Below are 20905 nucleotides of genomic sequence, written 5' to 3' on the forward strand. Positions count from 1 at the left end.
AGTCTTTTCAACAGTATAAATATATAGGTCGGGATAGCCCTCTCTGGTCAATGAACACCCGTATGTGGTCAGCTAGGGGGGACTAAGCGCTTAGTGCCGTCCTAAGGAACCCCACATAATGCAGTGCAATAACAGCCTCCCTTAAGCAATGTCCAGAAAATTATAATAAGAGGGACAATATATATAAAGGCTATTGCCTATTACCTGTTGGGTAACCTCTCCTGTGACCAGTAAATTCGGGGTGCGCAGCATAGATCAGGTAGTCTTCTGTAGAAAAACAAAGCACAAACAACGAGCTGGAAAAACTTTTGATCAAGGGGTAACTCCCATAAAAATCAATTTATTAGTAGCTTACATGGATGGCCAGTAAAAAAACGCACCTACGCGTTTTGAGCCGTGGCTTCTTATCAAGGTGTGATTAATCATTTGTAAAAAAGGAGGTTTTGAAAATAAACTTGTTACTAATAGTTCAATTAAGGATTTAGGGAAATGGTTACTAAGCAGTGGTAAGCCATACGGCACCTTACTGCTTGGCACTGTTTGAGCAAATATGGCCCCTGAAACACTATGAATCAACACAGCAAAAGTGTGAAATTGTTCATCATTTCTCTGCAGAACACAGAACTCCAAGACAAGATGGATTACTTGATTGCGAACCAGCCAAGGAATAATGTAGAAACCAAAGATGTTGCAGTATCTTGTGAGCTTCCACGCAGGTATTCGAAATGTGATCTTTTATTCATAATTGTTCAAATATGCAACGTGCTGGCACACTGTCCTCTTTATTGGCATTCTGTAGGAGGATTCTAGTTAATGTCATTTCAATACTAGTAGTGTAAATGTTCTAAAATGATGTAAAGCACCTATGCCTTTACCAATAATGAAATAATAGTTTCCCCCAGGTATGAAGCAGGGTGTCTCCAGAGCTGAACCGCTTTAATTTCAGCTCCGGGGGGCCCCTGCTTCCCAAGATACTTACAGTACATCTTAAGGTGGTGCCAGTATTCTCTCTTCTGTTTTAAAGGCCGCACGGGCCAATAGGAAGCTGCAAGGGATGGCGTTGTAGCTTCCTATTGGCCTGCGGGACCTTTAAACAGCCATTTTCTGTGCCCAACCGGAGCTGCTACTGAAAGCCCTTTCAAAAGGATGCATCTTGGAGAGCAGGGAGTCCCCGGATCTGAAATCAATGCAGTTCCGTTGCGGAGGTAATGCTTCTTTAGGCAATTGGCTATTCTAAGCACCCCAAGGCATAAAAACCAGACCTATATATTCCACTAAAGGTTGTCTTTTACAATACATCAATTTACAACTGATACTCTTGAATGCAAGGGTGGCTAACTCACATTCTCAAGGGCCACCAACAGGTCAGGTTTTCAGCATCTTCCTGCTTCAGCACAGGTGGCCATTCAGTAGCTCAGTTGAAGACCGAGCCACCTGTGCTGAAGCAGGGATATCCTTAAAACCTGACCTGTTGGTGGCCCTTGGGGGCTGGAGTTGGCTACGCCTGCTTTAAAGTATCTAAATAATACAATGCATTGTAACTACAGAGATGCATACATTGGCTTGACATCTGGTAGCACACTCTTCACAGTTTTTATTTGTTTTTATTCTGTTACAATTTTGCAGTCTTCATTTCCAACATCTTTCTATAAACCGGTATTACTCGCTCTTTCCAAAATTTAACTATTGGGTGCTGTATAGATAAATGCAGAAGATGTCTTATCTGCATACAGAAATACAGAACAAATTAAAAACAACTTTTTGAGAGATGGCTTAACCATTAAAAATACATCCTATCCAAGAAAAATATGTAGAGGAGTCAACAATGAGCCGCATTATTACCAATGTGTAGCCTGTCAAAACACACATTATCCTACAGGCTAAGATGCTAATAGGTATGTGGATGTAAAGGCAGTTTCCATTTCTATAACTTTCGCATTGTTTTAGAGCAGAATCAGGGAAGAATGTGTTGGTGCATACTGATTTAAACTCTCCTTATAATCATTTTCCAACCCAAATTGCCCCAGTAGTTTCCAGATGTCATTCTGTGTCCAATGCTTTTAAATTAAAAAAGCAAATCCCATTTATATTTCTAGATGTTGGACAATTGCAGTACTGCCCTACGCCTTTCATTAAACTTCAATAGTGCCAATCTGGGTACTATCAATGGGTGTTCGCTAGTGCCACGATCGCAGTTTAATGAATAACCCCCATAGGCCCTAATTATGCAAACTGCATATAGCTTCCTGTCTGATAGAATCTTATCGGTGTCATCTACTCATTACAGAATAAGGGCTTTTTACTTTTATTATAGATCAGAGAAAACACAATTGGCACAGACAGACTTGTACGTGCATAAAACACACTAAAATGATTTACACGTTTTTGTCCATTTTTTCCCCAGGACAATGTATTTATTGCACTTCGAGTAACTGCACAGTTATAAGAACATCCTGTATATTTCACAGTAGTAAGAAACATTAACACTATGGATCAGTCTCACTAGGGGGACCCACCCAAAATTCCTTTGTACATACATTAACCAGATTTGTTCCTGTTGTGGTTATCTGTGTGTTCCCTCCCGTGGTTGTCTGGATTTGTGTACAGCATTTTCTTCTTACACTGTACAGCGTATGTATTCTTTCTATAGCACCCACAGCTGTACTTGGCGCTTTACAAGAGAGACAATACAGTACAGGGAGTTATAATACAATAAGTGCAACAAATAAGATCAGACAATAGGAAAGGAAATCCCTGCCCCGGGGAGCTAACAATCTAAGTGGTACGATGGGAAACTGTATATCTTTATATAGCCCCATCCATTTACACAGCACTTCGCAGCAGTAATACATGTGACATAATAATATAACACATAATGGGAATAAGCCCTTCAGATACAAGTTACAATAGGAAAAGGAGTCCCTGCCCCGAAGAGCTCAGTTTGTTTATATATTAGTTCTGTTTTTACTACAGAAGTGTAGCTGGCAGCTGTGTTAGAAATGAAGAAAATGCAATTGCATGTTGTCTTTTTCCCCCCGTTGAAGTAGAAAACAAGATACTTTAAAGCTTAGCGCGGCATCACAACACAGGGGGTCTAATCAAGCAGAAATTACCTTTTATTAAATGGCTAACAGCTATCCAAGATCCATGTCCCTTACAGGAGACACATTCTGAACATGTCACTAAGGGCTTTTGACGTGGAAAGGAATTGGTGGCCTAGTTATACTCGCCCCCCTCTGCATGTCTTTCCCGTGCAAATGGAATGATTGCATGGCTTGTTCAACATGCATTTTCTGTATAGTGCATACTGCTGGAGAAATGTATCCAGGCTCAAATGAATTCAAATAACTTTAATTAATCTGAAAATGTAGTACACACGAGAAGAGATTTGCAGGTGCCTTTATTTGGACAGAACTAATGAACAGTATAGGTCAGCATGTCCTTCATCTAACAGAAACCCAGCGATTTATTTGCTCACAGTTGAAGTTGGGAAGAAAATAATACTGATTTCTGTGGCTGAAACTCTGCAGTGACAGATGAATTCAGTAGAAATGCAGATTTGCAGAGATTTTACACATATTCTCTTCTCTCTCTCTATGAATATATTTGTAATAAGCCGCAGCTTCATATTGTTTATTTTCTGTTTGCAGTGTGCTGGAAACACCTACATGCCAGTCATCTTCAGAGTAAGTGCCAGTTTATTCGTTTATTTATTAGAAAGAGCAGGTGAAGATTGACACACAGTCCTCAAGGGCCACCAACAAGTCAGGTTTAAAGGATATCCCTGCTTCAGCACAGGTGGCTCAATCAGTGGCTGTTTTGCTTTATTAACACTAAAAATTATAAAATGGGTTGAAGTGCTTAAACAGCATAAAATATATAATTGTATCTAGCACAAGTGCTTTAAAGGCAGTATCTAATTATTGAGGACTAAATAATATTGGAAATTCTTACTGATTTTGAATTTGCAACACTAGGACAGACATTGTTTGAAGTCATCACTCATTCTTCAAATCCATGAAAGGTTTTGCTAGTAACAGAACTTTGTGCCGGTGACTGTTTGGCATTTACAGATGTAGCCAATGCTCTTGCACAAGCAGACGCTGCCGTGGGTGAAACAGTGCGGTAGCCCTGCCCCCTTCACACTTTTGGCTGATGCAAAAGAATGGCCGTTTCTCCTGCTGGTGCCAGCAGCAACAATAATGTTGGTTACATCTGTACAATCGTTATGTTCATGTCTTGCCTCTTCTAATTGCACAGAATGGGCTTAGACAGTCAGAAGTAGGTGCTTTGAAGACTCCTTGATAAAGCACCAACGAGGTGCGAAATGCGTTGGAGGATGTTTTGCCTCCTATTAACACGGTTGAAATAAAATAATAATAAAGTTATTTTTTTTGCCTGGTGTCTCCGTTTTGCTGTGCGTTGCTTCAACTTTTTTCTCATTGCTTTTAAGGACAGGAATTAATTGTCTGTAATGTACTGTGCGCTGTAAAAATGTAATCTACAAAAGTGTACAATAAAACGTTAAGGGAAGTAATTGTTGCCAGCCAATCATGCAATAAAATAATGAAATCCCTGATGTAATCCTCTCTTTTAGCAGCACGAATGATTGCGTCAGCACCAGCAGCACCAGCACCAGCACCAGCACCAGCACAGAAACCGATGCCAGAAGTCCTGTACAGAGATCGTACACTCCTTACTTGAGAGTTCTACAATTAAGTATGAAGAATAAGGTCTCCTAAGTACAGTATGTGTCCTGTTTTATTCCATGAAGATGAGCAAGTGCAGCCTTTCAAGATTACCATCACTCCGCAAATAATTCAAATTCGATGTCTCTGCTCAAAGACTTTCTTACCTTCTGAAACCCAAAGGTGTTGCTTCTTAAATGCATTTGTATTATAAAGTCATTCAAAACACAGCATGAATGATGTACACACTTGCAGCATTCGATCTTAGGATTGTGACTTGTATTTTAAAGCTCCTAGGTTTAAACAAATAGGGGTTGTGTATATATAAACATTTTTGTTGGAAAAACTAGCGCAGTTATGGAGCAAAAAAAACCACCATTTTTTTTTAAATCGTATTGTTGTCAATGGGATTACTTTATGCATCTGATGCACTTGTCCTAGAACTGCACCAAAAAAAAAAGTCTCTAGTGCAGTAACTTGTATCTGTTGCCATTCTTGCCAATCCATAGAGTAACAGGGGAACTGCCACACTCCATCTGATATCCACACAACCTTTGCCTTGGTACCACATGTCAGGTGCATCTCTAATCCATATGCCGCCTGTCCAAGTACACCACATGCACCGCCTTTGCCAGTTTTGAAAGATTCAGATCTTTAGTAATTTGCCCACTTTCCATAGCTCCTACAACAGATAACCATTAAGTTCCTCCTCTTGGTCTCAGACAAGGGGAGAGGAAGATCTTTCCAATTATATTACATTAGTTTAAGGTGGTGATCAAAGGTATTTAGCCCGTTCGCTTACTGAGCAATTGACTTGAAGAGCACAAGTAAGTGAAATACATATTTAACAGAAAGGTAGACAACGCTCATCCACTGACATCCAAAACTGACTTTGCTGTGCTCCACACCCCTCCTCGGAGGATTCTATCGGTATCCAAAACCTCTAAAATCCTCAGAACACTGCAATTATTGTCTTCTAAGGACAAAACAGTTTTCCTAATCAGTTCTACCTTCTAAGCTACTGTATTCCTTCGGTGCCAAAGAAGCCTACAACTCATTGCACATCAATGCGTTGCTGGCCCACTTGGCAGTGAAGGTGGTAAACGAAAGAAGCAGACGTGCCTTATTTACATTCGCCTACCAAGTCGTAATGGAGCTGCGGCAATGTGAAAGCAATCACTTCTTCGTCACCTTATCAGTCATTTCAAATGTCCCATGTCTTTAGATAAAGAACAAAAGCTCATTCTAAGCCCAAAAGCCAAATACCACAGAATCTGGTTGTAGACGCTTCACAATAGCTTCTACTCTTGAAAGCTTTGTAAGAATAGTATATAATTGTGATGTGTATTGTTTATGAGCATGTTAATTCCAACAGAATGAATGAAATGACTACAGTAGATAATGCAGAGGAGCACGGAAATGACACGCGAGCATAGAGCACTGGTGTATCTGCCAAGTCCTCAAGGGATACAAAAAATGATTGTATATTATTTCAGGAGGATGACAAGATCGTGTTCTAGTTAAACAGAATACAGTAAGCAGCTTCAGAGCGAATACAAAATGACAGGGAAACACTGCAATACTATGTACCCTGTTTATTATTCAGGGGCTCTAATGTACATGTTAGGTGCACCAAAAGGTACATCTTGTCTCCTCTATCTCCACTTTATCTGTGCGCTTTGATTGTTGAAAGAATGTTGCAATATTATTGTTACACAAAGTTGTCCAATGAAAGGCTTACATTATGTTACCAAAGTTTTATCTGATTCCTTGAATATAAACAGCTTTAAAGTTCCCATCACTGGCCTTTCAGTGCTGAAAAGGTCAAAAGAACCATATGAAACGTTACCCCATCAGTGCCTTTTATAGACCGCGGGGGCCCTTATGATCCTATGATGTATGCTGTATCAGCCGCGATCTAAAGGTAAGGGGGGGGGGGGCAGGGAGACACTCCCCTCCAGTTTACATCAGCTAAGCATGAAGCGCAGTGATCGCTAATTGTCAGAGTGTCCGTGGCCACAGAGGTGGCCGGACCCTCTGGCACCGAAGGGGTTAAAAGAGCAATTACATTGGGTAATAGTTACTAAGAAATTGTTCTCCATGAGACACGCTCCGTGCTGGAAGAAACTTTATAGCCCACTCTCTTGAATAGGCCGTACAGTGCCGTATTTACAAAGCGGGGCTTGAAGGGGTCTGATGTAGTGACACGCCTTAATAAAAATGGCCCAATGTGTGGTTTTTTGTTTTTTTTAGAAGGAGGCGGCATCATTTAATTCCAAGCTGTGCCTTTCGTGTAGGATATTTATTTGTAACTGTGTGTGTATATGTATATGTGTATGTGTATATATATGTATATATGTATATGTGTGTGTATATGTATATATATATATATATATATATATATATATATATATATATATATATATATATATATATATATATATATATATACAAATGTAAGTGACAATTGTGTTTGATGGAAATAGAAGTATGTAAATGTCTCTTACTAATTTTCATAAAATGTGATAATTACAGTGTGAAAAATGTTGCATTTGATAACAAAACATGCTGTATGTAAATACTGCCATTTGCCTTAAAACAGGGGCTCTCAACTCCAGTCCTCAAGACCCCACCAACAGGTCAGGTTTTCAGGATATCCCTGCTGCAGAACAGGTGGCTCAGTCTTTGTCACCTGTACTGAAGCAGGGATATCTTGAAAACCTGACTTGTTGGGGGATCTTGAGGATTTGGGTTAAGAACACCTGCAAACGTCTACTATGCCTTTCTTTCCTATTTAAAACCCTTTGTCTTAACACTAAAAACATTTGTCTTTGGCCAGATGTTGCTTACAGTGCTTATTAAAGTCGTTACCCTTTGTACAGCAGAGTAACCAGTAACTGAACTGTAAAACATTATATTTAATTAAAAAATGTACTGTTTAAAAGGGGAAAATCTGTAAATGTATTACACCTGATTGGTCCACCAGCAAGTGATCCCTGTATTTTTATTTTTCATACGCTTATAGTGACACACTGAGTGCTCTTTGGCATGTCATTTCCCAGAATCCCTGGCTGCAGTGGAAGCACTGTTTGCTAGGAGCTAATGGGGGAAAACAGGTTTGCAGACCTGTCTGAGACATGTGAACGTGCTCACATGTGATGTTTGTATTTGCAGTATTTTCTATTTAATTCCTTTGAAAGCAGGATTTTCCAGAGGATGGAAGCCATTGTGTTTGTTGCTCAAGATCACCAGCAAACTTAAAGTGACTATAACTATTTTGTTAGTAGGTGGGAAGCAGGGGGTCCCACGTGGATTTCAGCTCTGGGGACCCCTTGATTCCTGAGATACTTACATCGGAAGGGGGTGCCAGTATCTCTGGCCAGATGGGTACAGAATCTCTCTGCGAGATGGGCACAGAATCTCTCTGCCAGATGGGCACCGAATACATCTATTTAAAGGTCCAGCGGACCAATAGGAAGCCGTGATGTCATCCCTTGCAGTTTCCTATTGGCCTGCGTGATGCGGGCCCTTTAGCCATGCAAGGGATACCGACATCACATTCCGATGTAAGAATCTTAGGAAATGGGGTTCCCGTAGCTAAAATGAATATGGTTCAGCTCCTTAGAGCCGATGATTCAAACCTAGGGATATCTTTATTATTTTTTTAACAGGAACGGTGCTTTAAGAACTTGCCTAATCATTAAAATATGCACCAAACAAGTCACTGTTTTCAGCAAGACAATAAACTTGTTATTCAGCCATCATTCGTATCACTGCTCTGTCGATGTCAATATTTATATATCCTGTCATAACGTACAATTTTCTAATGCAGAAAAAAAATACATGTCATTCAATAATTTAATATGCAAAAACAAACTGCAGTCTTGTGCATCATCAGCAAAAGTCATCAAAGAATTGTCAAGATTTTGCCGTTCACAGAAGTATCTCCATTACTGTACCTTGATTTGAGAGGAACAGAGACTCCAGGAATAAATGCAGCCCGACAACCAAATGGTGGTACTTTGGGCTGCAACAGAAGATGATAAAAATGACACAAAACCCATCACTTTCTTAACATTCTAAAATACAGGCGGTCCTCGCTTATCCGACGGAAAGCATCCCGCAAACTGCCGTTGGTTAATGGACCATCGGATTGCGGGTCAATATTAATCGGCACAGACTGTCGGATAACAGGGTCCCATGTCGCCGTAACGCGGACTGTGCGTGCGTGTGATTAAGTGCCACATGGAATGTGTGATCGTGGGGTTCAACTGTGTTGACTCGCTTGTTAACCTGGATAGGAGAATGGAACAATTGTGTGGAAGGTGAAATACTGAAGAAGTGGTGTCTTTGTGGATCCAAACAGAAGGGTTGAATGTAGTGTTTATATTTGGAATATAGATTTGGATTAGGGGTTCTCAAACTTTTCCACACTGCAGACCACTCTTAATGCGAATAAATGCAGATCCAGTATTTGTTATTCTGTATTTACAATTCAGATTTTAGTAGTGATAGAAAATGGGCACACTTCAAGAAAAAGCTGTCGGTTAATTTTGAGTGTAATGACCACAGCTTGGGATATAGCTGAGTGTTTAGCATTTGTAGTTTGCATTGTATGGGGATTAATCCACTTGCTTACCCAACATAACGTTACGGATTCTTTTCAACATTGTGCATCTTTAAAAAGAAATATCTGTTGAAGGTAAGGGTTTTTTGTTAGTTTGATGTTAGTAAAGTATTTTATACAAGTGCAAAGAAAAAATATGGAATGACTAAATGTGAGAATTACTAGATTTTTTTTTTTTTGTGTTCTCATAATTGGTTTAAGTGGGATACAAATCCCCTACACAAGTCCACCCATGGCCTTTCATCCTTTTTAGTTTCCTTGAATTCAATTCACAAACATACTGTCCCGAGCGTTCTTCAGCTGCCTCTATTTGTTATTTCAGAGAGGTGAGAACTTTATCAGCTTCCCTACACCACTTCGAAAGGTGCGAAAGACTCTAGGCTGCAAGAGTCAACGCCTGTCAACTTTGAGGGTTATGAATGAAACTGTAATGGTGCAGATCAGGCCACTATTGCACGGAAACTCCTATTGGTTTCAATGGGAGTTTCTGCATATTCATGCGCCTATTGGCCCCAGAAAAATTCCCTTATGTGAGATGTCTCACTAATTGGACGACGGACCCACTCCTAACTTTTTTTTTTTGTACTTAAATTTGTATTCAGTTTAGACAGGGAAGGATAATGCAACATTAGCTGGAGTACAGATTACAGAATGTATAAATCAAATACAGTGGTTCACTGAAACCTATACAAATAAAATGATTATAGCATGTATCTGAGGTACTTCCTTTCTTATTGGTTAGTAAGGTCAAAAATTTGAGTTTTATCCACCCAGCCACTCTTAACTTTTTAACTTTGTTATTTGACCGCAGCCCGTGTCGCGCTCCGGGGGAGCACATGTAAATTTGTATACACCAAATTCAGTAGTGAACACGCGACTGTACTTGTCTGCATGTGCGATATGACATTATTTCTACCTTTAACTGCATCAAAAATCTCCGTCTGGATCAGGGTTGCCACCTTCTACTGAAGGCCAACCTGGAGACATTTTAAAATTTCGCACTTACCTTCGGCGGCGCCTCCCTGGCATTTTCTGGCACTGTTCCAACATCCTCCGGCATCTCCCGCTCCAACCTGTCAATATGGCCGCATGGTGTCACATGGCGCAGCGTTACCATGTATGTATGTCTTTATTTATAGTGCCATTAATGTACATAGCGCTTCACAGTAGTAATACATGTGACAATCGTATAAATAGCAAATAATACAAATAACAGAACATGGGAATAAGTGCTTCAGACATAAAAATTAACATTTAGGAAAAGTTCCTGTGCCGAAGAGCTTACAATCTAATTGATAGGTAGGAAGAATGTAAAGAGAAAGTAGGAGGGCATTCTGGTAAGTGCATCTGCAAGGGGCCAAAATTTATGTATCAGGTGTATAGTATTGGCCACAGAGCTACTTGTATGCTTCTTTAAGCAAGTGTGTTTTAAGGTGGGTCTTAAAGGTGGATAGAGAGGGTGCTAGTCGGGTATTGAGGGGAAGGGCATTCCAGAGGTGTGGGGCAGTCAGTGAGAGATTTAAGGCAGGAGAGGGCTTTTAATACAAAGGGAGTAGAGAGAAGACATCCTTGAGCGGAATGCAAGAGTCGGGATGGTGTTTAGCGAGAAATTAGGGCTGAGATGTAAGGAGGGGCAGAAGAGTGTAAAGCTTTAAAAGTGAGGAGAATTGAGTGCAAGATGTGGGATTTGATAAGAAGCCAGGAGAGGGATTTCAGCAGGGGAGACGCTGAGACAGATTTAGGAAAGATTAGAGCGATTCTGGCAGCAGTGTTTAGGATAGATTGTAGGGGAGACAGGTGAGAGTCAGGAAGGCCAGACAGTAGGAGGTTACAGTAATTGAGATGGGAGAGAATGAGGGCCTGTGTCAGAGTTTTAGCAGTAGAGGAACAGAGATGTGATTTGGTCACCTAGAGTGTGTACAGAGAAAAGAGGAGAGGTCCCAGGACCGAGGAGGTTTTAGCAGAAGAGACACTGAAAGTACGATGGGAGAGGTAAGAGGAGATCCAGGATAGAGCTTTGTACGAATACCAAGAGTATGAGAATGTGAAGGAGAGGGCGGTCCACGGTATCAAATGCTGCAGAGAGATCGAGTAATAAGAACAGAGTGTAATGACCTTTGTCTTTGGCAGCATGGTGGTCATTAGTTATTTTAGTGAGGGCTGTTTCAGTGGAGTGAGCAGTGCGGAAGCTAGATTGTAGAAGGTCTAGGAGAGAATAGGTGGTGAGAAAATGGAGCAGGCGAGAGAATACAAAACGTTCAAGGAGTGTAGAGGCAAAAGGCAGGAGGGAGACAAGTTGATAGTTAGAAAGACAGGTAGGGTCAAGCTTGCTGTTTTTGAGTAATGGTATGATTGTTGCATGTTTGAAGGAGGAGGGAAAGGCACCTGAGTAGAGGGAGGAGTTAAAAATCTGTGTGAGTGTAGGCATTATAGTAGGAGCAAGAGGTTTTAGGAGATGAGAGGGAATGGGGTCAAGAGGGCAAGTGGTTGAGGTAGAAGAGGAGATCAAGTGACACATCCTCCTCTGTGACAGCGGAAAGAGTCAAGGAAGGCAGGAGAGTTAGGAAGCGGTGTAGGATGGGAGGAGGAAACAGAGGGGATGTTCTAACGCAGCGGGGCGCAAACTGGGGGGCGCGGCTCACTTAGCTGGCTTCTGTGACCACTCATCTCCATGACAACGCGGCATCAATTGACACCACATTTGACGCCTGTTACGATGGAGATGCGGCATTGAACGACGCTGTGGATCACGTGACATGACCCCAAGGCGTTATTTGATGCCGCAGGGGGGACAAGACACAGGGGGAGAGCAGGCAAGGGGGCGCAGCACAGGAAGTTTGCGCACCCCTGTTCTGATGTATGGATTTCACCTTTTCCTTACAATAGTCTGCAAAGTCCTGAGGTGAGATGGAGGAAGGAGAAGAGGCAACTGAGGGTGTGCTAAGTAGGGAGTCAAAGACAGAAGAGTCGTCGTGGGTTAGATTTGTACGTGTTGATTAGTGAAGAAAAGTAGGTTTGTTTAGCTTGAGAGAGGGCAGAGTTGAAACAGGATAGCATAAATTTGTAGTGAAGGAAGTCTGCGAGAGTGTGAGATTTCCTTCCGAGGCGTTCAGAGGAACGGGTGCAGGAACGCAGCATTCGTGTCTGGGAATTTAGCCAGCGTCTGCGGTTAGAAGGGTGAGAACGGCAGAGAGAAAGCAGGGCATGTAGATCAACAGAGGACAGGGCAGAGTTGTAGTTCCTGATCAGGTTGTCAGGGTCTGGAGCAGGGCTGAGAGAGAAGAGGGAGGAGCGTAAGGTGGACTCAAAAGCTGGTAGGCTAAAAGAGCGCAGGTCTCTGCAGAAACGAGAGGTAGATGTAGAAGGGGAGAAGCGAGAGCAAGAAAATTAAGTGATGGTCAGAGAGAGGAAATGGAGAAATCAGAGAAATAATTTTTTTTTGTGAAAACCAGGTCTAGGTAGTGGCCATCCTTGCGGGTGCTGGCTGCAGTCCACTGTTGAAGGTCGAATGAACAGGTTAGAGAAAGCGGGAAGCCCAAGGGAGAGAGTGGTCATCAATGTGGCAATTGAAGTCCCCAAAGAGAAGAACAGGGGAGTCTGTGGAGAGAAAGAGATCCAGGATTCAAAGTGAGAGAGAAAGGCAGAAGGGGGATGAGTAGAGGTAGGTGGGCGATAGATGACCGCCGCGTTGATAGGGAGAGGAAAGAAGATCTGGACAGTGTGCGCCTCAAAGGAGGGAAAAGTAAGAGAGGGAGGAATAGGAAGGGTTCAGTAATGGCAGAGAGGAGAGGAACCCCCACACCTTCACCCCTGCCATCAGGGTGCAGAGTGTGGGAGAAAGAAAGGCCGCCATAAGAGAGGGCAGCTTCCAGAGCAGAGTCAGACTGAGTAATCCAGGTCTCAGTTATAGCAAATAGGAGCAGAGAGTGAGAGAAAAAGAAGTCCTGCCCAGAGAGGAACTTGTTATAGCAGGGGAAGATGCCGGGAGGACTCAGAGGTTGCCGGGAAATGCTGCCGCCGAACGCAACCACACAGAGGTTTACTCGGTAAACCCGGAGACCGGAGATACGTGGTCAAAACCTCCGGGTAAAACCCGGAGTGGAGGCAACCCTGATCTGGATTGATGTAAATGCTACTTAATCCAGTATAAAACACGATCAATATGATAAAAATACATGTTGCCATATACTTTATATATTTATAACCCTCTAGGTTATAGGATTGGAGGAAAATATCACTTTGCTGTTCATGCTTTTAACACTGCTGCCAAAGGGATAAGCAATGAAATCACAGATATATTATTATTTGTGAACTCTGGCATTTGCATCAATAATAAATTAGCATTTAATAAATTAAATATAATAAATTATTAAAATGAATGCATACTTTTTTTTTTTATGTTTTCAATTTTGTATTTAATAAGTAATAAATCGTCATTTCCCGCGTTTTCCCCCCTCTGGGGCCAGTTTAGTAAGTTATAAAAGGTCACAACCTCTTCACATGCAAAAAAAGCCCCATCACTGGCAACAACCTGCGCAGCTGGTAATTATACCGCGCTTGCGCAAAAGGAAATGCCGACAAAGCTGTATTCAACGCCGCGCATGCGCCGTGACGTATTGGCTACCCGTGCCTAACAGCGCATGCGCCCTTGGTAAAAAAAAAAATAAGCTGTCACTGCCGCTGTTTTTTTTTTTTTTTTAATAATAAAGTTGTGAGATTTTTGAATATGACGCGTTGCTATGGCGGTGACCAGTGGTTTCTGGTAGCTTCCGTGTTGACACCTGGCGGGAGAGTGCTGGAAGGGGAGAGGGGGGGATGTCTGCTTCGGGAGGACCGGACAAGGCGGGTGACCTGCGGGGGAAGAGCATGGGGGAGCTGCTGGAGATCCTGGAGAGGCAGGAGAAGCTGGTGAATAATAAGTACGGTGCACCTGTGTGTGTCAGTGTCACTCGGCGTGGCCATTACCCCGCGTGTCCGTGTCAGGGCCTCCACGCTGACAGGGGGGCAGCAGTGAACGGTGCTGCTGGTGTGCAGGCGTAGTGCCACTGACTGTCCGATTGTGTGTGCACACGTATCTTATTAGCTGGTACTGCTAGGGTTTCTGTATCTACAGACAGGTCAAACAACAAAGACGGTAGAAGGAGTAGGTAATGTGATAGTATATAGTTGATATGTACAAGCTTTCAAACACCTTGGGGTTCTTCGTGTGTGTGTGTGTGTGTGTGTGTGTGTGTGTGTGTGTGTGTGTGTGTGTGTGTGTGTGTGTGTGTGTATACACATATCAACTATACACACACACACTATATATATATATATATATATATATATATATATATATATATACATACACACACACACACACACACACACACACACAAATGTAAGTACAACTGTATGCTCATCTGCATGTCTTAGGCCTTGGCCATGTTTGGCGCTTGCTCGCTCTCGCTTGCTGCCGCTCGCTCTACCTGGAGCTTTTTGCTGTCCTTACAGAGGAGACAGCAAGCGCTTGGGAGGCGGGTATCACTGTGTGTGTTGGTAGCTGTCAGTGTGTGTGTCACTGGGGAACGTGTGTGTGTGTGTGTGTGTGTGTGTGTGTGTGTGTGTGTGTGTGTGTGTGTGTGTGTGTGTGTGTGTGTATTATATAATATTTTAAAAATTAAAAAAAAAAGACATGTTGTGAGAATAAATTATTTATTAACATTGTGCAACTTTGATAAATATATTCACGCACACACACACGCGCACACACGCATACACATACACACACACACACACACACAATGCACACACACATGCACACACATATACATACACACACACACACACGCGCACACACGCATACACATACACACACACACACACACACATACATACACGCACGCACGCACGCACGCACGCACATGCACACACACATGCACACACATATGCACACACATATACACACACACACACACACACACACACACACACACACACACACACACACACACATGCATACACACACATGCATACACATACACACACATACACATGCGCACACGCACAAAGGCACACACACACACACACATGCATACACAAAGGCACACACACACACATGCATACACAAAGGCACACACACACACATGCATACACAAAGGCACACACACACAAAGGCACACACACATGCATACACAAAGGCACACACACACACACACACACATGCATACACAGGCACACACACACATGCATACACAAAGGCACACACACACATGCATACACAAAGGCATGCACACACACATGCACACACATACATACACACACACACACGCGCACACACGCATACACATACACACACACACACATGCATACACACACGCACGCACGCACGCACGCACACACACACACACACACACACACGCACACACACACACAATGCACACACACATGCACACACACACACAATGCACACACACATGCACACACATATACATACACACACACACACACACACACACACATGCATACACATACACACACACACACACACATGCGCACACGCACAAAGGCACACACACACACACATGCATACACAAAGGCACACACACACACATGCATACACAAAGGCACACACACACAAAGGCACACACACATGCATACACAAAGGCACACACACACACATGCATACACAAAGGCACACACACACACACACACACACACACACACACACACACACACACACACACACACACACACACACACGCATATACATACACACACATACACACACACATACACACACACACACGAGACATGGATCGGGGTAGAAGGGGGACAGACCGTCAGGGGGCGGGCGCGTCACTGGCCGGGGGCGGGCCAGTGACATCACGGAGCTGGTTCGCCCTCATTGGGCGAACCGCTCACGTGACCGGCCTGTCTCGCCGGCAAGCGGGGGAATTTTAAATTCCCCCAAGACCTGCGCTTCCGCAAGCGCGCGGAAGCGCAGGTGAGCCCCTACTAAAGCCGCTCTAATTGCGGCTGTAGGGGCTCAGTGCTGAGCGGGAGCGCGCCTCAGCGCGCTTCCGCCAGCAAGCAGGTAACATGTCCGGGGCCTTAGGCAGATCTGCAACCCCGCCTTTCCCCATTATCACCCAGCACACAGCACTTCCACTGCAGCAAGGGATTCTGGGAAATGACATTATTATTATATAATATATATATATATATATATATATATAATACTGTACTCATTTGCATGTCATTTCCCAGAATCCCTTGCTGTGTGTATGTATGTGTGACCTGAGGAAGAGGAAAACTCTCGAAAGTGTGTCCTATGACATAAATTGTTAGTCCAAATAAAAAAGGTATCACCTAATAATGAAGAACTCATTTATTCTGCAATATATATATATATATATATATATATCACACACATATCACTGTGCAGGATTTTTTTGGGAGGGGACGGGCGTTTGCAGAGGCCCCGTGCTCTTCCCCAAGGCATTTAAATAAATGCCGGGGGGGGGGCGTAAGGCCTCTTTAACCTACTTACCGGGATTCAGAAGCCTCGTGCCGTGTCACCATGGCAATGCCGTGGGGCCCGCGGCAGCATTTGACGGCCGTTGCCATGGCAACGGGGTCACGTGACATGACCCCGGGCGTCATTTGACACAGGCAAAAAAGTAAGGGGGGAGCAGGTATGGGGGCGCAGCTCCAAAAGTTTGCGCTCCCCTGATCTAAAGCACCCAGGTAGTACACCATTTTTAGTTGAGTGCCACTATAATCAATGATATATAAACCTGATGAAGAGCCTCACACTACCTATTCTTAGCTCCTTTTGGTATTTTACCACATGGAAAAAAGGAGACCAACACAGCTACTCGTCCTTCTCTGCGATATATGTATCATCTTTATATAGCACCCACAGTGTACTTGGTGGTTTTAGAAAAGACCATACACTTTAGGGAATTCTAAAACAAGTGCAGCAAACATCCGCCAATAGGAAATGAAATCCCTGCCCTTACAATCTAAGTGATATAGAGCTTACAATCTAAGTGCTATACTTCCCAATAAGGACCAGTTGCCTGTTTCTACCAATGTACGAAGCATGAGTTTAGTTTGCTTTCTGCTCTTTGGTTAAATAATGTTCTGACCCCCAGCTAAATGGAATAGTTTCATGTTAGAGGACCCTTATGATGTACTGACATCACAGGCCCTGACATGCCAGAGGCCCTATTATCGTACCAGGTATGTCATGGTCCTAGATGCTATAGTTCCGGTGACAGTCTGGTGCCACTAACCTCTGACTCTGTAAAGAATAATTTTTTAAACCTGATCGCTACTGTGGGTCCCTGGAAGTTTGGAACCAAGGAGTTTGAGTGCTTGCAAAATGTTTGCATGAGTATTTCTTGTTTCTTCTGCGACTTTGCTTAATAATTTAAAAAGGTGGTAATTAGACTACATTATGAATCACATGTTAAAATGGGAAAGGATTAATATAACTTGACTGAATGCTATCACGATGGTGCAACTGCAGTATGTGTTACGCCGTGAGACTGCTTTTTAAAAGTACACTATTGAAAAAAGGATACAAAAGTGCAGAGAGTAAGAAACCCAGCACACTGCGATAAATCCGAAGCCAAAAAAGACGTAGCACTCGCAGCGTAGAGAATCCTACCAGAAAAACTCTGCATCCATCAATTTCACAATTTTTGTGCTATTTTTTTTTAGGGAGCATGCAGAAGATATGCAATGTTTCAGGACTCTACAGGGCTTTCATCAGGTAAGACGTCAGTCATGTACAATAACACTGGCGCTAGAACAGATGGCCTTGGTAATAATGTCAGTAGTTATACTTCCCATTTCTTGTCAACAGTGACTTGTAGAAAATATGTAGTGGTATGATCAACTGATGAAGTGAGTCTAAGGCTGCGTCCATAAGCGCTGACCCATGCTGAGGCGCGCTCACGGTCAGCACTGAGCCCCTGCAGCCGCAATGAGAGCGGCTTTAGCAGGGGCTCGCTTACGCTTCCGCAAGCGTGCGTAAGCGTAAGTCTTACCAAAATTTTTAAATCAAGCGCTCAAGGGAGCGCAGGGCCGGTCACGTGAGCGGTTCGCCCAATGAGGGCGAACCAGCTCCGTGACGTCACTGGCCCGCCCCCCCGACACGGCGCGCGGACCAAGGCCAGGGAAAGCACCCGCTTTCCCTCAGCCTCCGCGCGCCTCGGCACGGCTGCAGTCCTATGGACGCAGCCTGATGGTGTTGTGCTGGTTATTGAGCCTGTTGACAAAATTGACTTCAGGCTGCCCTGCCGTAGAAGAATCAATGTATCTTTTCCATAGCATGTAGTTGGCATCCCGGTACACACAATGACATTCAAAGAATTTTGTTACTCCTTATTAAAGGCCTGGAACATATTTCTTCATCATACCCCCTAATAAATTTGAAATTGATGGATGCTGAATTTTTCTTCTTGGATTCTCTACACAGTTAGTCTATACAAGAGTGCTATTTTTTTTTCATGCTTCTTTAAAGCTTTCAGCCTCAGACAATCTGCAAAACATTCTTCTATCCATGTACTACAAAAAAATTTTTTGTCAGTCTATATCTGTCCGTGACTGTGTTTGTCTATTATTATTATAATAATAATAATATCTATATCTGTGTCTGTCTGCCTATATCCTATCTATCTCTATTTTAAGCTGGTAGTAGAAATTATTAGAAGTGGTTATTGTTATATTTCTTCTTTTTATTATTAATAGTCTGATATATAATATTTTTTTAACTAAAATTTTGAGGTCATTCAGAGCATATAGATTATTTTACATAACTATAATTTGAGCATTTCTGGGTTTTATCGTCTACAAAATTAATTTTACTAGATTATATGACGTGCTTTGAGATTTAACTTGTCCTGTTTACATTTATTTTCTTTACTTGGGAAAACTGCATAGAACTCTGTTCTATAGAGATTTAAAACATTTGACTTTCTGAGCCAGCAATCTTTTGAATCATAGATTTAATAATTTGTCTACAGTTGGAGTTTAAATACTTGAACATTGTTTTTCTGTTTTTTTTAGAAGATTTATTGCCAAACTGCCTGACCGGGGAAAAAAGATTTTGGATTACGCTGCAAAAGTGAGACTTGCTATTGTGGAACATGAAGAATTAAAAAGAACAACTGAGCTGCTGTCAGCAGTTAGACTGGAGTTTCAGGCAAACCAAAATAATGTGACACAAAGCATAAAACGAACAGCAACTTATGAGGACAATATATCGAGTAGCAAACAAGATAAGAGTGCACAGTTTAACAAGAATGTTCTGCCCGCCACTGCGAATTCACTGTATGATGGCACAGGCAACAACAGAGAACAATCTAACTCCACTGAAATGCAATGTAACTCTCGCCTGGATGAAAACATTACCAGTCCAATGAATAAAAATGAAGAAACTCCTAGAAATGCAGCCAAAATGGGAAATAAGGCCGAAATATCATGCTTGGATGCTGAAATTTTAGTTACTGGCTTAGAGAAGATTAACCTCGAGGCTAGTAATGAAGAAACCGTCAGGAATACAGTGGACACCTCGACCGTTCAAGAAAAAAAGCCATTCTCTCCGAGGACACAGACGAAACCTCATTACATTGAAGTGCTGGAAAATAGATCCAGTCACCCACTTCAGAAAAATGATATTTTCAGACCTAACCAGTAAGTGTAAAATTCGACATACAGTATGGCAAAATATTTAATCATTTGCTTTACTCCGTCATCTCTGCAGGATTGTAGGGCTTGGTATGACATTCAAAGCTCTTGTATAATGACATTTGTATAATGTTTGTTTTAGTCCTATAAATGTTTTGCAATTTGCAAAAAAGCAGATTCATCTAATTAGCTGTAACCGATTATTTTACAGTAGTTAATTTATGCTATTTTTGGTTAAAAATGTATTAAAATTATTCATCCTTTTTCAGGTTGCCATCAGGGTCTAATTGCTCGTCGCCCAGTCTGTCACCAGGGGGCAGGAAACCCCAACTCTCCCAGGAAGAAAGACGGGCGCGAGATAATAAACACATCGATGAGATGACATCCGCTAGGATTCCACCACTTCATTATAAACCAACCCAGCTACTGCCTTTAGAGGAATCTCTCGCCCTTCAGTTAGCACAGAAACAGAGTTATGAGGTAAGAATTGGTTTTCATGGGATTGATCGAAGAGGCAGCAGTGGTCGCGCTTTCCATTTCAGAGTTTAACGTTCAGTGCTTTTTATAAACCGTGGGGCCAGCCACCCATTAAACGGTGTATGGTGCCAGGAATTGCAGATATGGAGATGTGTCAAGGAAGGCACACAAAGAATCCCTTTTATTAGGTGCACTGCTGACCTTTATAGAATAAAGTGGTCGGGGTGACAACGTGTGTATAATAAATTAATTTTATTTATTCGTGATATTTATTCGTGAAAGTGTAATAAAAATTTAATAAAAACAGTATATGTTGTTTGTATCCACTGATATACTGTGTTACAAATAGACACTCGGTGGTCTAATGATCTACTGCAAACCAAACTAGATATTAGTTACCAAATAAGGTCCTAGTTACTAGTGGAATGGTTGT

General features: G+C 42.3%; 1 protein-coding gene and 1 long non-coding RNA gene across 4 annotated transcripts in view; one reads left to right on the forward strand and one right to left on the reverse strand.

The window, feature by feature from the left end:
* The window catches only part of MYZAP (myocardial zonula adherens protein), an 82682-nt gene that overhangs the window by 55550 nt on the left and 6227 nt on the right, over positions 1 to 20905 (forward strand). The window contains exons 13-15 of one of the 3 annotated variants that reach the window (XM_075575788.1): positions 616 to 716; positions 3651 to 3686; positions 4601 to 8450. In XM_075575788.1, coding sequence (XP_075431903.1) covers positions 616 to 716; positions 3651 to 3686; positions 4601 to 4742 — 279 coding nt within the window. In that variant the 3' untranslated portion in view covers positions 4743 to 8450. Of the gene's footprint in view, positions 1 to 615; positions 717 to 3650; positions 3687 to 4597; positions 8451 to 19377; positions 20002 to 20264; positions 20476 to 20905 lie in introns of those variants that run through there. The other 2 variants (XM_075575787.1, XM_075575789.1) reach the window with 2 other exon arrangements.
* Positions 295 to 10470, reverse strand: LOC142469000 (uncharacterized). The gene is made up of 5 exons (XR_012788933.1): positions 10322 to 10470; positions 9328 to 9381; positions 8648 to 8715; positions 2538 to 2671; positions 295 to 793 (listed from the first exon to the last, which is right to left on the reverse strand). It is a non-coding gene; the product is annotated as an uncharacterized LOC142469000 (long non-coding RNA).

Source organism: Ascaphus truei, chromosome 18, assembly GCF_040206685.1.
Source record: "Ascaphus truei isolate aAscTru1 chromosome 18, aAscTru1.hap1, whole genome shotgun sequence".
NCBI lineage: Eukaryota > Metazoa > Chordata > Amphibia > Anura > Ascaphidae > Ascaphus > Ascaphus truei.